General features: G+C 29.5%; 1 protein-coding gene across 1 annotated transcript in view; it reads left to right on the top strand.

Annotated features, from left to right (window-relative positions):
• The first annotated feature begins 7,061 nt into the window (after nucleotides 1-7,061).
• Nucleotides 7,062-17,479, top strand: part of LOC129917843 (protein commissureless 2 homolog) — a 66,702-nt gene continuing 56,284 nt past the window's right edge. Inside the window, exon 1 of the mRNA XM_055998025.1 lies at nucleotides 7,062-7,757. Coding sequence (XP_055854000.1) covers nucleotides 7,271-7,757 — 487 coding nt within the window. The 5' untranslated portion in view covers nucleotides 7,062-7,270. The remainder of the gene's footprint in view (nucleotides 7,758-17,479) is intronic.

The raw sequence follows: 17,479 nt of genomic DNA, 5'->3' as shown, positions 1-17,479 counted from the left end.
TAATTTTTGAAGAATTTCTTGGATTTATACGAAAAGATTGACACCTGAAGAAAGCTTAGTCATCGAGATTGAATATATTATTTGTGTTTTTTTTTTTTTTAGATATCCAGAAGATACGAATATAAAATATTTAAAAAAAAAAATAAAGAAAATTGATTTTTAAATTGAATTTTTTCAAGTTTGCTACATAACAACTTTCAAAAAAATCTTCAAATATTGCAAACCAAAGAAAATTAGAATGGGGGAGGATAGTGGTTCATTATTATGACAACTTTGATAGGTTACTTTTCACAAAACACATTTATAATTGCTGTCTAACAGCAGTTAAAAATTTAAAAAATAAATAGGTTCTTTCTATATTTTACAGTTGAATAACTTCGAAACGGGGCAGTTTATCAAAAAAATTATTAAGAGCTTTTTTGTAGAGCGTTCAATTTTATACAAAAAAAAATTAAATCTAGCCTTTTTGATGAACCGTATAAAATTCCAAACTCAAAAACACAATCTTTCCCATGTAAATCATATGGGAAATAGAAATTTGCGATGCGGCGGTACTTAATGTTAATATTAAGGGCTGAAACTTTTACAGTATTTTTTTTTCGTCATTTCCAACAAAATTTCTATATTACTTTGAACAAAAACAAAAAACACCAAAAACACGTGTTTTCCAGCAGCAAAATTGCCATATTTTCGAGAAACAGCCTTTTAAAAGTAAAAATACAAAATCAAATTTATTAGTTTTCGAAAACTTTGTTTCTGATTTTTACTATGGATAACAGGAAAATACAATTTTGTTAAAAAAAATCATATGTTTAAACAAGCTCCATCCAAAAAAAAGTTTTTTTCAGTAAGTACAGTTTTTTATTTCTGAATTTTTTCCATATGAATAACTCATTTCAACAATTTTGACGTGAAAACGTCTTATAAATCGATGAACCATGGCAGCCACCACAAAAAAAGTGACGCCATTTTGTCCCGTTCCACTCTCGCGGCAAAAATTTCAATTCAAAATTTTAAATAAACTACGAGTATTAGAGATACAAAAATCTTCTATTTGAAAGATAATAACCTAAAGCTTAATCCAAATGAAGGATTTTTAAAAATTCTGTCATTTAATAGGGTAAACAAGGGTAAAACGGAAAGATGAAATTTGAGCTAAAATCTAAAGTCTAAACACGATTTTGTAGAGAGTTGATTTTTTTTGCTATAGATAGATGAGACTAATTTAACAATAACTGCATTTAAAATTTTGAAACTAAACTATAACGTTTTGATTGAACGTTGTACACGTGTTGGGGCTATGACAAAATGATGATTTTGGGTAGGGAAAATTTTTTTTGAAAATTCTTAAGGTGCCAGGTTCAAAAAATCAAACTTATAGGAAATGAAGGTTTTGGCCTTATGCATACATGTGCAAAAAATTGGAATCGTTTAGTGAGTTTTGACTTAAAAACGGAAGAAACAAGTTTTAAAAAATCACGTTTTTTGACCGTTTTTAACCGATTTTCATAGTTTTTTATTTTTATCTTTTTTTCTTTAATAGATACAGGAATAAAGTATATTGAGTAATGATAGACCATGACCACGACTAAATGAGTGCGAAGTTTCAATCATTTTCGTAAACACAATTTTGAGATAACGGTGAAATAAAATTTTAGAATTCAACAGGTTATAACTTTCGACTAAGAGCAGATAGAAATTTTATTAAACTCTTATAAGCATCCTGATACAATTACCTTTCATTTGGTATATCACACATAACGGTAGACTAACTACAAGCTACACAATGTTAAATCAAGAAACTTGCGAAAAACCTCAAAACACCAGTGGAGATCTGTTGCGCCATGAACAGCCACCTGTGTGGGAAGTACCGTAATCTCAGTCTGGAAATTCGTTGTAGGCATTTTTAAATTGAGATTGATACGTCATATGAAAGGTAAAATAATAAGCTTTCACATGGTATAAAATTTTTTATAGGTTATCAAACAAAAAAATTGATTCCATAGCGTGAGAACATAAAAATAAATGCTTTTTTTGCTTTTTTTAATGAAATTTGATCGAGTTCAAAAATGTCTAGCTCTTTTTGTAGATGTCTCATATATCTGATCGATATATATATTTTGAGCTAAGGCAATAAGCTAAGACAATAAGATGGTATAAAATTTTTTATAGGTTGTTAGGAAAAAAATGGAATTAATGACGTGGGAAGATAAAAATGCATGTTTTTTTTTTGCTTTTTTTATGAAAACGATTATTTTCAATAAATTATTTTTATACTTTTTGCGCATTGTAAAAATTTAAAAATGGTTTTATTCTTAAGAAGAAATACTTGGCTTTTAAATTGCATAATTTTTTTTTGAAAGCTATTAAAATAAAAAAAATAATATAACGAGAAAATAAAATAGGTATTTTTTTAGCTTTTTCTTGTAATAATGATTGTTTAAAATAATTAAAGGCTTCAAATGACTCATTTTAAACAAAAGCTGGTCCTAAATATGTTTTTTTTTTTTGCAAAATTAAATTTTCGAAAACAGGACATTCTATTTTTTTTTTTTTTTTTTTTTTTTTTTTGAAATATTGGTTTTAGATGTTGATTAAATGATGTTTTAACTTTGGTAGCTATATTTTTTTTTAACTGTTTTTTAAAGATTTTTAATTTTCTTTTTAAATGCAACTTAACTTCGAGTTCAAGTTCATCTAAGATGCGATTTTTTTCTTTTTTTTTGAACATAGGGTTGCTACGTAGAATTTGACATTTTGACCATATTTTTTCCAATATCAATTTATTTATCTTTGCTACAGCTTTTAACCTCTAAATCAGCTTTTACTCGAGTACTTACTATGCAAAACTTATTCATAACATAATTCCTTGTAAATATGTACAATTGTATATTCTACGAATACCAAATTACTTAAAACGTATCAATTTATACTTCATGATGACCAAAAAAAAGATAAACATGTGGTACGTATTTTATACCGTAAACATAATTTATATGGTAAGAAAAACTTTTTTAAATTTAGACTTCATTGTCCATTAATTTTCTAACATAAAAATAGTTTTTTTCCAAAAATGCACTAAAATAAATTAAATCAAATAAATAAATAAAAACAAAACAAGTTAAAATAAAAAAGTTTCTGCCCCATAAAACCATCAACGATAAACAAAAAAAAAAAAATTCAAAAATCATGATCGTGACTTTTTTATGAGCTCCCGAGATTTCGTTGTTTCTTTTTTTTTGCTCATCAACGTAGTTATATCGGCACGCCAAATGCAATTACAATTTTAATGAACCATTTGCCCGTTTGGTTTTTTTTATTATTTTATTTAACAGTCCAAAGAATTTTTATTCGATTTGCAATGATGTGTTTATCATCGCATATTCCTGGATGAACGTAAAATATTTTATTTTTTTTTTTTCTCTGAATTCCTATCCTGCGATATCAATTTTTTTTTTGTATTCTTTTTCCTCTGTTGGCCCATCATTAATGCATAAGGACGAAAAAAATAACACTCAATAAAAAGATTTAAAAACAAAAAACCAACAAAAAACCATGAAATTGGGTGCTCGCTTTGCTTTTTAAAAAAGGGAGGTGATGTGTGCAGTGCATTAAACTAAATAACATGTTTCGTCAATATTTGATATCGGAGTAGGTTCATCATTCCAACTTTTAGATGTGTTCGCAATGGTTTAGGAGGTTCTTGTAGAGGGAGCGACGAGTGATTTTGAAGAATTTGGTGAATATGATGGATCTATGAATGGGGTATACATTCTACAGTCTTGGTCAAAAGAATAGGTCGCCATGTTTTTTTTCAACTCAAATATATAAAATTTTGTATCTTAATCAATAAAATAGCAAACTTTTTATCACATTAAAAATTGTTTTAAAAAAAGACACATATTTAAATGGGGAAAGATTTAAAGTGGTCTAATACTTTTGGCCTAGACTGTACGATTTATCTGAGCGAATTTCAAAAACATAAAATATTGAAACTTTAGTTTTGGACTGACTATAATATTTTATTTGCAATTTTTTTTTTATTGGTCGGTTGGAAGGTTTGATGAGTTGCAATGAATTCAAAAAAAAAGATAGATAGTTTTAGCGGGATTAAATGTGTGTTTACACTATACACACGCATATGGTTTTGAATTTATGACCATTTTACCATATTCAGCTGTAATCGTCGATGGAGAATATTTAACTATTTAAGCTTATATTGATTGCAATAAATAGACTTTTATTTTTTGGAATATCTATAGGATACAACTTCTATATAGAAAATGAATTGAATGAGTGAATCGTTCGTCGTTAAGTTTTGATTGATTTGAACCATAAAGGTATTTTATTATTTAGAAGAGTTAATGGATTTTCGAACAAATTTTATTGAGGCCAACGGACACATTCATTTTCAATGGGTGATGGGGTTTTATTCAATTTATTTTTCATTGATTGAGTTTTTTTTTTTTTTTGTTAAATGTTGAATGAATGATCCTAAAAACGAGATGTGTTTTGTATTTGTTTTATTTTGTTTAGTAGGGACTTTGGCCTAATTTTTTATGTTATTGATAGGCTGTGGAAGTTTTAATTGGTTTTTGCAGAAGATAACGTTAGTAACATTTCTAGAATTTTGGTGCTATTTTGAAATTTAAGGACATTTGAAATATCGAATTGGTACCAAAAACTATGCAGCTTAAGATTTTTTTTTACAGAAGGTCAAATGCTTTCAAATAGTGCCTGTGATATAGATTGAATGGTACAATTGTGGAACCCGATTTTTAGCCTATTCAATTGGGACTAATACGTATTATATCAAGGGGCACGGTAGTGCCCAGCCAAGTTCTCTAGCAACTTTGGCACTACACCCTTATTTACAGGAAACAACTCAGGCCATTTTCGACCCCCCTCTAACTTCCACACCAAAGATGCTAGAAATTTCAAACTCACTACATTTGTTGAGCTCGTCAAAACCAAACACCTCACAAAATTTCAGCCTCCTACGATGAGTAGTTTCTGAGATGTAGGGCTTCAAAAATCGCAAAAACCGTAACTGACTCACTGACTCACTGACACATCATCAAAATTATGGAGAACTTCCCGATATCGTAGAAACTTGAAATTTTACACGGTGATAGGACTTGTGGTGTATACAAAGGAAAAAATCGAAAAGTTATCCTATGTTGAAATTATGCTGGCACAAAAAGTACTGAGATGTACATATAAGTGTACCAAGTTCTAAAGTTTGGGTTCAAATTCGTATCAATAAAATTTTGATTGTTTACTTGGCAATTTTTGAAATAACTTTAAAAATCGATGGTTAAGAAAAATTGTCAAGAGAACAATCAAAATTTTATTGATACGAATTTGAACCCAAACTTTAGAACTTGGTACACTTATACATCTCAGTACTTTTTGTGCCAGCATAATTTCAACATAGGATAACTTGGCTCTTTTTTTAACAGTAATGTTTTTGTTGTGATTCATATATCTACAAAAGCCGCTCGATATATTAAACTTCGTTGAATTTTGTCACTTTTTGGAGGGACAATTATCAAATATTTGCCAAATGTTTGTTTGGTTTTTGAATTAATTTTTATATTTTTATTGTTATAATTTCCAGATAAGGCTTTTACAAATCCGTTGTAGATTAAAAAAAAAACATAAAACCAAAAATCTGCCACTAGAGGGCACCAGATTCGTTTCTATGCAATTTCACATAGCCAATAACTAGCGGACAAGCAAGGCGCTTCCAACGATACATCTTTTTTAAAATTGTGACAAGTAGTTTAGGACTTATGGTGTCACAGATGAACACACTACAGGTCAAACAAGCAACCCCATTTTTGGTTAGGTTTAAAGAAAATAATTACCAAGCTCAACAACAAAATGATGAAACTGCCGATAATACCAGCCCTGGCTTAATAAAAACGCTTTTGTAGTGCAAACATGTGTCCATATTGTTCATTATTTCTCAATTAATTATTACCTTATTAATATGACAAAAAAATCATATTTGATCAATCAGATCAGTGTAAACATAGAATAACTTTCGGAATAATACAGATAGAATAGATTAAAAAAAACTTTACAGCACTGCTTATAATTTAAACGTTGCTTGCTTTAACTTTAAAGTAGGGTTACCGTCGTACTATTTTGAGGATTATTAATAAATTAATGTACATATTTATTTCTTGCTTTATAGGGACGATAAAGTATAAATTTCAAATATTTTTTTGCTTTATTATTCCGTTGTCCGTTCGTTGACACTTAGGTACATTATTTTTTTCTCTTTAAAAAGTGACGATCATCACGAGAAAGCAAAATAAAATCTAAACTTATGTAGAATCGAATAGTATTAAAAGACAAGAAACAGAAAGAAGAAGTGTTACATTACTTAATTTTACATTACATTACGTCATACCGAGAGTGCAATAAAACTTAAACCTAGAATGCAAATCTATTCAAAAACAAGAAGCAGAGAGAAAACGTGTTACGTTACGATACGTTACAATTTGTTACGTTACGTTACGATACGTTACGTGCTTTTTATATCTATCTATTTCCTCATTTACAAGTAGAAAGCGTGTGTTGTTCCTACTGCAAAGAAACAGATGAATTCGCAGGAAACACTTATAGCTGCCATTATTTAGTACTAAGTTGAAAGATCTAACAAAAGTCGGAAAAAATTGACAAATAAACGCCATTGAAAAAGTATAACTTCAAAATATACATAATATTCGTAAAAATCCAAATTCATTAAATTCCAAACAACAATTGCTACAGGAAATAATTTTACCAAACAAATATATAGCTTCTCAAAACTTTTCAACGGTAACACTGTGACATTGCCACTTACCAAACAATACATTCTCTTGACTTCATTGAAGAATGGAGAAACACTCTTCCTATTAGAATCCAATAATCATACCCGTTCCCTCATTCTTCACTTCACTTAAAATTTCTATCTCAATAAAAGTATCTCTTTTGCATTTTTTGTCAGTTTATATTCTTTATAAACTCTCTTGGGGCAAACAAAAATAAAACTGGATAACCTAATGCAAGCTCCATCATCGCACTCCATAATCTCAATTTGAAATTCAGTCCAAGTTTTGTGTCTCTTAAACACAGGTTTGGTCATTTATTGGGTGCGGACGACGTTCGTTCATTTGTTTATTTTCTTTATTTTGTATTTTGTTGTCTATCCGGTTTTTTTTTATGTTAAAACTGTGTCATATCATTCGAGAAAACTAAAGTGTCAAAGGCCAAAACAATGCCAAACGTAACCTACATTAAATTTGTCCGGAACTTCTTTAATGCTACCAATGGCCAATTACCCTTTGCCGCAATTCATACAAATGTTAGTAACGCATATCCGGATAATGTTATTTTGCTAATCGAGGAACACAACACGGGTACAAATGATGACGACGATGATGGATTCCATATGAGAAGCACTACGTCAGTGACTTTAATGATCATGGCTTGGGTATTTATGATTATTGGTTTTACATTGTGTTGGTGTTTCCAGCTGTTTGAGAAGCAAAAGTCTCAAATGCATGAAAGATGTTCGACGAGAAATGGAAATGATTGGGAGGAGAGTGATCATAGTAATGTACATGAAAACCATTCAAATGGAACGCAAGCTTTAGAGTCTATAGAGGAGGCGACTAATGATGGAAGAAGACGTTGTTTTGTTTTAGATGGAGAGCAGTTTGATGACGAAACGGAGACATCATTGTCGAATGGAGGAGATGTAGGTAAGTGAGATTGTGGATAAAGAGCGAGAATTCAGTTTGTTTACATTAAGAGATTAGGTATATGAAAAAGCTTTTAAATTTCCATTCGCAAAGATCGAACGGATTTAAAAGTATACTTTTAGGCAGAATGATCATTTTTGAATTTTTCTTTTAAATTACAAATAAAAACTTTAAAATTTGTTTGCAGGTGTTTATGACATAGTTTTTCCAAATTTAATTTATGTCACACAAATGTCTGATGGAACGCCAATCTGTCAGAAAAAAAGGCTGTTTGACAAAAAAAATATAATTTTAGAGACCTATTCGTCAAATAGTTTTTTTGCTCTAAGATGAAATAAAACACCTCTCTTTTACAGTTGTTATAACTGGCGTACTTCAAGTCACTATTACATCGGAAAATCGAATTGTCTTGAGTTTATTTAAGCGTTTTAATATTAAATATCGTTTAAATTTTAAAACAACCAAAGAAAAAATCAAAATCTTGCAAGTCTACACGGAGAAAAAAGTGTCACCTTAAAATAATACGATGCGCACATTAAATTTCACCACCTTAAAATAAGGTGATATCCGCTTAAAATAAGGTGATTCCACTTAAACTCAGTTAAATTTAATGTGAACTTCATCTTAAAAAATAAGACCAAAAATAAAAATTTTAAAATTACACGGTGTAACACTCAAAATATACGCGGGCGGAGACCTATCAGGTTTTGTAGAGCTAGTCGCACTGAATACGAAACGGTATTTGAAAATCCCCTAACACCCCCAAAATCTGGAGTTACGGGCAAAAAACGGTTTTTTGGACCTTCACCCATTGAAAAAATTCTAGCTTCGACATATTTTTACCCATTTTCGATTTTTTTACAGTTTCTGATAGAAGATAAATATACCTTTTTAACAATGTATAAAACATGTAACTCGGTTAAACCACTTAGAATTTATAAGATGTCAAAGTTCAAAAATTCAATTTTTTTTGTCATTTGCCGAACTTCGGCATCAATTTAAAGTATATGTTTTCAAAACAACATGCTATTTAAAAAATATATTCTAAAACTATATCTATTTCCCAATTGATCGAGGTATTTTTTATGAAAATCACTTCAAAATTGGCTTAGAAAAAAAAATTTTTCGATTTCAACCCAGATACAGAAATTCGAACTTTTAGGTATAGAACAAAAACCTTGTTTCGGCACGTAGTAGGATAAGTTGGGCGCCAGGATTTGGTGAAGGGTTTTTGTAGAGAAGCTCAATACAAACATTTTTTTCTTTGGGAGGGGGGTCTATCTCCCCCCGTTTAGGTGGGAGGGGCATTTTTCTAAAAAAAAATTATCAAAATAAAAAAAAAAATATTAAAAAACAACGGCAACACTTACAGTAATAAATGATACCATTTCCAAAAGGCAAAATTGTGCATTTGATTCTAATTTTTAAATCAATATAATATTACCAATAGTTTTTGAAATAATCGATTTCAAAGTTAAAAATAGGGGAACAAAATTTTTTAAAACTCATTTTATACTATTTTTGTCCAGACTGTGAATTTTAGTAAATAAATTACTTAGACAGAAAACTGCCTTAATTAATTCCTTATCGAACAGTGAAAACTATATGTTTCTATGTCTTCTAGTTTTTGATAAAATTGAAAATTAAAAACAAATAAAAACAAAAAATATTTTGAAAAAAGAAAAATCTGATAAAATAATTTTTCAATTTTTCCAAAAACTAGAAGACATAGAAACATATAGTTTTCACGGTTCGATAAGGAATCAATTGGGGCAGTTTTCTGTGTGAGAAATTTTTTTTACTAAAATTCACAGTCTGGACAAAAGTAGTATAAAATGAGTTTTAAAAAATTTTTTTCCCCTATTTTTAACTTTGAAATCGATTATTTCAAAAACTATTAGTTATATTATATTGATTTAAAAATTAGAATCAAATACACAATTTTGCCTTTTGAAAATGGTATCATTTATTACTGTAAGTGTTGCCATTGTTTTTTAATAATTTTTTTTATTTTGATAATTTTTTTTTAGAAAAATGCCCCTCCCACCTAAACGGGGGGAGATAGACCCCCCTCCCAAAGAAAAAAATGTTTGTATTGAGCTCCTCTACAAAAACCCTTCACCAAATCCTGGCGCCCAACTTATCCTACTACGTGCCAAAACAACATTTTTGTTCTATACCTAAAAGTTCGAATTTCTGTATCTGGGTTGAAATCGAAAAAATTTTTTTTCTAAGCCAATTTTGAAGTGATTTTCATAAAAAATACCTCTATCAATTGGGAAATAGATATAGTTTTAGAATATATTTTTTAAATAGCATGTTGTTTTGAAAACATATACTTTAAATTGATGCCGAAGTTCGGCAAATGACAAAAAAAATTGAATTTTTGAACTTTGACATCTTAAAAATTCTAAGTGGTTTAACCGAGTTACATGTTTTATACATTGTTAAAAAGGTATATTTATCTTCTATCAGAAACTGTAAAAAAATCGAAAATGGGTAAAAAATTGTCGAAGCTAGAATTTTTTCAATGGGTGAAGGTCCAAAAAACCGTTTTTTGCCCGTAACTCCAGATTTTGGGGGTGTTAGGGGATTTTCAAATACCGTTTCGTATTCAGTGCGACTAGCTCTACAAAACCTGATAGGTCTCCGCCCGCGTATATTTTAAAACCTCATTTTTGTAACACCGTGTTATAGTCACACTTTAGCTTTACTTTCAGTTTATCATACTAATTTCCAACAGTGAGATAGCACAGTAACCCAACAGTTGTAGGTTCGATCCCCGGTGGCTGCCAGTTTTTTTTTTTAATTTGCGCATTCAAGAAATTCACGTGACTTGTCACCTTAATTTAAGGTGAAAGTCATCTTAGCAAAAAACCATGCAGAAATCCTCTGAAAATTTTCTCTATGCAAAATTTTCTATAAACAAAAAATACACATATAAAAGTCAATTCATAACTGAAAACATTGGAAGTTAAAAGTCTTCATCTTTGGCAGATATCGTTGGCTGACATTTTTTATGAACTAATAAACTGGCCCTTCAATGTTCTATTATAAACATTGGTCGATGGTTAGTAAAAGCAACTCATCTTACTTTAGAATAGAAAAATGTACATTAAGATTTTTCAATAAAAAAAAGGTTACGCATACACCACAGTGACCGTCTAAATTTTCATTCATTTAGTTGCTTACTAGACAGTGAAATAATTAAACTTTTGTGCAGCTTAAAAGACAATATTTGCTAGCTTTATAAAGAAGCGCAAGTGTTGATAATGTGTGGAAAAAAAAGTTCAAGGTTTTAATCAAAACTTATATATTTCGATTATTGAGAGTTTCAAATAAGTGGTTTTCGTTTTGTTTTCTTTCGGTAGGTGCATTTGTGGCTCCATATGTACATCGATTCAGAGTTCAAATTTGTCAAAGAATTTGGTTAAAATTTAGTCTAAATAATTTGCGAAGTTGTTTTTTTTAGATTCGAATTAACTACTTTTTTCCTTTTTTTCATGAATTAAGAAGGAAATGTGAATTTACAAGGTTGTTTTTGTACCAGGACAAATAAACTTTTGTTTACTTGTAGTACAGTGCTTAAGAAGTGAAAATGTTACTTTTCATTAAATGATTGCTTATGCATGTTTAATTCATTAAACTGGTCCAATAAAACTGATGTTTAAAATAATATCAATTTCCATCAAAATGCAAATCGTCGGTGAAACCAGAAAAGTGTGTAACTCCATTTTAGTAAATTTTATAGGAGAGCAAAAAAACAAAATTGTTTTGAAGGCATTTGTATGAGTTTTCATTTTCTAATTTGCTAATAAAATAAAAACTATGAACTTTAAGAGAGTTCTCAGTTTAAGGAACGGTAGATATCAGGTTTGTCTAACAGACGGCATTAAAATCTAATTATCAGAAAATTTGGAGTTACACGATTTTCTGGTTTGATAAGTATAAAAATAGGTGCAGAAAACTACTACACTAGAACTACCTAGAACTACCACTAGAAATAATTTGACCTCAAGTGGGAAATAATTTTAATTTAACTTTTTCTTGGTGTTGTCATTTCCAAATTCAGATGAGAAGATAATTTATCAAAAAAATTTGTGAAAATATATCTCTACTACGGTTTGATTTCATAATCATTTTTATCAAAAAAAAACAAAACCGACTTCCATGATTCAAAACGGGGTTTTATGGTTTTTCTAATAGTTCCTATGGCTTTGAATGAAATGGGACCACATTGCAGCCACTAGCTTTCCAATAGAAAAAGAATTATCAAAATTGATTGACTCTGTCCAAAGTTATGCGGTAACAAACATAAAAAAAAAAAAAAAAAAAATACAGACGAATTGAATACCTCCTCCTTTTTGGAAGTTGGTAAAAAGTCTTAAAAATTTAACCACAGTGCAAAAAAAAAATTAAATCTTATGTAATTTTCTTAGAACAAATAAATTTGGTAACTAATTATGAGATTAAAAAAGTGTAAATTATGGGTGAATTCGGAGAAACAAAGTTAAAGTTAATACTTTGCCTTGATTTACTCAAGAAATAACTTAATATTTGTATCGTTTTCTTAGAAACGAAACACTTTTTCACACATCAAATTGCAGATCCTAATGAAGTTAAGCGTTGCGCAGAGTTTGACACTAGATTTGATTTGGTCCACAACAATTTTTAGCATTTACACTAATGTCGAATTGAATTTTTGAAACAAACGTTTTTGAAAATATATTTTTTTTTTTTTTCAAAATTGAAAAAAAATTGCCCAAAGTTATGTTTTGAAGCATACAAATATTATAATGTAATAACTCTTATTGATCTTTCAATTATGTAATTGCATTCTTCAAAATAAAAGTGTTAAGTTTGTGCAATTTAATCTCAAAGTCCAATCGCGAAGGAGAAACAAAATTTCCCGCGATTTGAAAAGGCCTAATTTCTCACTTTAGTTTGACAGCCCAAACAATTGTAAAATAGAGTACCTACCACAGAAAATTGTTTGACTTTCTTTGAATTTTAAGACCTCGAAAGTAAATTACAATTAAACATTTTTTTTTTTGTAATTTTGTCATCTCAATTGGAAAGTTAGTGTTTTATTTATACAATCACTCAGTGATTGGTATAATCTGGTCTACTCTTGGAATTTTTTTTTTAATACTTGCTGGTATCATTTGTTGAAAAAAAACAGATAAAGCCTCTTTCTTTTCATAATTTTATATTTTATTCTTATCAATTGAGACTTTCAATATTCAATATCTGCTTCTACACCTATTAGCGATTAACTAGTATACAAAATTGAAAAGTCTACATTTTGTTGTATTCGTTAGTTTGAACAAGTTAAACAAAACAAAGGTTTAATAACCTTTTCTTCGTTTGGCTTATTTGTATAAACTTGACTTGAAAAACAACTGAATTTTATATTTTTTTACTTTTGTATTTCAAAGTTTTGTAATAAAGAAATGTTTGATGCAATGAAAAATTCCTTTTTAAAAAAAAAATTCGACAAAGAGTCGACTGTTAATGTAGAATATTAAATACTTTTGCCATAGATCGAATATATTAATATAATCTAATATATTAAACTATAGCCATTTGTCAAAAAAAAGCCCCCTTAAATGTTGTGATTTGTTCAAATTCTCAAATGAACATTTGTCAGTATTAACACACAGATGAAAGCATATCACCCAAAAGCTTAAATGCCCATAATTCATCATTCCATCCATAGACACACATAATCATGGGAAAATTTTCTTCTCTCAACTATAAGTATAAATTACGGAAAAAAGGATCTCTGGAAGCCACTGCCAACAAAAATTCCAAATATCCTGGCAAATATCCCAATATCATACTTCTCATCCTCTATATATATGACGAATATATGCTACATAACAATAGCATGCGAATGTGTTGACAAAAATTCCATTCTCGTACGAGTATGTACCAACATTTTTGGCATCACACATATCAAAAGTCCACAATAAAAGTAGTCCATTGAAATGTTACAAAATTTTGGCCGAACCTTGCATTTTGGGTAGGACAAGATTTTTTTGTTTTGATGTGTAGAGGGGGTTAATGTGAGTATACAATCTAGTTTTCGGGGTTGAAAGCCCCCCCATTTGGCCAACAAAAAAAAATATTAGCACTGACCCAGAAATATGGTTTTTATCCTTCCTTGTTAAAATAAACATTTTTTTTCTTCTTTATTTATTTATTTTTTTCTGCTAAACAATATCCAAGGATATCTCATTAGGATGTTATCCACACCACCAGATGAAAAACAGAAGAAAAAAGATATATATCCATTTCCCATCGACTGACTCTATCCTTTTATACCACAAAAACCAGATACAGTTGTTTAGACTTTATCGATACAGATCCTTGGGTATCCTTTCGTTTGATTGTTTACCTTGTCCTACGATACGGAATTTTATCAGTAGCCGAAGAATGAGAAAAAAAGTCCTGAATAAATAAGCAGAATATTTATTGCTTTTGCACATTCCAGGACTCAAGTTATATACAAAAATGCAACAAACAGAAAAGTGAGGAAGTCGCAGGAAGGATAGCAGGGAATTTTATGTGATCCTTTCTGTTCTGTGAGAGTTGCTACGACACGACGACGATGGCGGACGATGACAACAAATTACGAAACTACTACCAAGGATAACAACAGTACCAAGGATTCCAATGCCCATCCAGAGGGAGAGAGGAGACCATATCCAAAGAGTAAACAAAAGAATGGTTGTTGAAATTAAGGACGAACCCGGATATGGCAAAAAAAAACTATCTCCTTTCCAAATAGCAGTTTATCGATTTGCAGGAAAAAAAACTACTCATTGGACACCATCACAGGATAGGATAGAGAGGATAAAATAATTGAAATTCGTTTGGAAGAAAACGCGTCTATAAACCACAAACCGGAAGAAAACCCAGCAGTAACAGGAACTGAGACTCAGAGAGAGGCTATATCATCTCCCAATCGTATCCTTTTTTTTGCCAATTTTTTTTTTTTTTGCATTTTATAGTTCGTAGTGGTGCCTTTGCCTTTGCCATTTTCTCTTTTCTCTCTCGGCGGGCGTTGTTGCTCATTGAACAATTTTTATAATGACATTCCGATGGTGGAAAACGGATTCCAATGCATCCGTGCATTCGTGCGTGCTCGGGTAGATTTTTTTCGCTTTTATTGATATTGAGTTTGAATTTCCTTTTCAATTACAATTGGGCGGTTTAATTGTTCTTCTTTATTTTTTTATGTAAGGGTTAAACGGGAGAGAAAAATGCAGGGTGATGGATATAGAGTATAAATGGAATGGAGGTGGATATTTTACAGAGATAATTCGAATTTTTCAATTATTGTCCTCGGTAGGAAATTCTTCCTGGGAATTCTTTATTTTTGTATGAGAATAAAGTAAAAACAGAGAGTTTTGTCTGACAGAGTGCAATGGGCTTTTAAGAGCCTTTGTCACGATGTATTTAAAAGTCGACTGGTAGAAATTTCAACTTTGTGAATTAATACAACAACAACAACAAAAATGTGCCAAATTTTGTCTAAAAACCAACGAAAGGGTTAAACTTTTAAGCCACTAATATAAGCATCTTATCCAAAACGTCATTATTTAAATCGTGAGTAGGAATTTGTATTTAATTCAAAATAAGAAGATTAAAACAAGCCAGACTAAGGAGGCAGTTATGGTCTTTCGACCCGCATTTCGCCGATTGGGTTAAAATTCAAAGATAAATGATTTAAAATCTATAAAAGTCGAGGGTGTTGAATAACATTCCAAAGATGCACTGAGGAATAGTAAAGTTTTTCTAATAAAATTTGAAAAATCAATTTCAAGAACAGATTTGTCCAATATTTTAAAACCATATTTTTGGACAAATTAGCCTTGAATAAATCTTAGATCAACGAGTAAATGGTTAATAAACTTTTCTATTACACTGCTCAACACACAAAAATTTTCAAGAACGTTGTTTATCATTTCTTAATAAATTTAGATTGCTGATTCCGAAAACAACATTTGTTTTTTTCTAGCAGCTCTAGTTTTTAAATTATTCACACTTACATGAAAAAGAAATTTTTTCATCAAAACTTTAAAAACGCGTGTAATAATAAAATCTAAAAAAAATAGTATGAAATTACCCCCAAAATGTGAAAAAATCAAAATATCTAAAAAAAATAAGCGACCAGTGTGATTTTTAGGCTATAGGTGAACCCAAATGCATTAGATTCGATAAAAAAAATTTCTGGAAATGTTAACAAACAGTTAAAATAAGCACAACTTTAAAATACGTTGGGGTCAAAATTCTGCCGGGGTCAAAATTCTTTTGTCAAAATTCTGCTTTCAAAATTCTGCTTTACAAAATTCTGCTTTCAAAATTCTGCTTTTCAAAATTCTGTTTTTCAAAATTCTGTTTTTCAAAATTCTGCTTTTCATAATTCTGTTTTTCAAAATTCTGCAAAAAATTAAAAAAGGGTTTGGAAAATGTTAAAAAGCGTGCGCTTTTGAACATTTTCCAAACCCTTTTTTAATTTTTTGCTAAATTCTGTAAAATCATCTTCTTGAAAAATGATCTGCTTATTTGATAACTTACCTACATAATTTGCATTCTTTGAGTGCATATTCATTTTTGTTTTATAAATGAATAAATTTGAAAATATTAAGAAAAGGTTTTTAATACTAAACATTTCCGAAAATAATTCAAATTTTTTATTTGTCAATAAAGATGAATATTCAAAAATTTGAATAAGAAAAGGAATATCTTGTATCAAACAACATCTGTTCCAATAAGTTATAGATTTTATTTGCAAGAAAGTCAGTCTTTGCATTTTAAAAAATATTTGCGACACTTACTCAAAAAAAATTTAGGAAAGTACCAATGTTGAATTACATTAATGAGGTGTATTTTTCTTTAGTCAGCGCATATGCCATAAAAAAAAAGCAGAATTGGCAGAATTTTTTTTGTTCAAGTATAATGCTGGCAGAATTTTGAAAAGCAGAATTTTAAAAAGCAGAATTTTGAAAAGCAGAATAGAAAAAAAGCAGAATTTTGAAAAACAGAATTTTCGTTAAAAAAGCAGAATTTTGAAAAGCAGAATTTTGAAGCCAGAATTTTGACCCGATCGCCTTTAAAATTAGTACGAAATTATTCCCAAAACTAAAATTATTCCCAAAACTAAAATATTTCAAAAAATAGAGCTCCTAGAAATAAATGAATATGATTTTTAGGTTAAATGACCCCAAATACATTAGGTTTAATGTACCCAAATTATTTGGAAAATTTTAATAAATGCTAAAGATAAGGAAAACTTAAAAATTGGTAGAAATATGAAAAATTTAATATGTATTTCAAAAACTAGAGCTGCAAGAAAGAAACCAATTAGATTTTTGAGCTTACTGAACCCAAATCTATAAAATTTGATATAAATCTTTCTGGAAAATTTAAAAAAGTTGAAAATTATTGTTGGCCAGTTTTGTCCATATGCATTTTTTTTTATTTTAAATTTTGTTTATATTAATTTGTTAAAAAATTTACAAGAAGATTTCAGGGCATCTTTGTCTCCAACGGAATCGACTATTTCAGTATTGAATAAGGCTTCAAACAACTTTTGTTTTAAGAAACACATGATAGCTTTTCTTAACGGTTTTGTTTGAAAATTCAGAAAAAACAAGGGGAAAAGATTTTGAAGACAACTTTCCTTTAAAAGATCTGGGAACTCTTATGATACT

The sequence above is a fragment of the Episyrphus balteatus genome, chromosome 4, assembly GCF_945859705.1.
Source record: "Episyrphus balteatus chromosome 4, idEpiBalt1.1, whole genome shotgun sequence".
Classification (NCBI taxonomy): Eukaryota; Metazoa; Arthropoda; class Insecta; order Diptera; family Syrphidae; genus Episyrphus; species Episyrphus balteatus.
The sequence above is the reverse complement of the archived record's forward strand: the minus strand, read 5'-3'. Positions and strand labels throughout refer to the sequence as shown.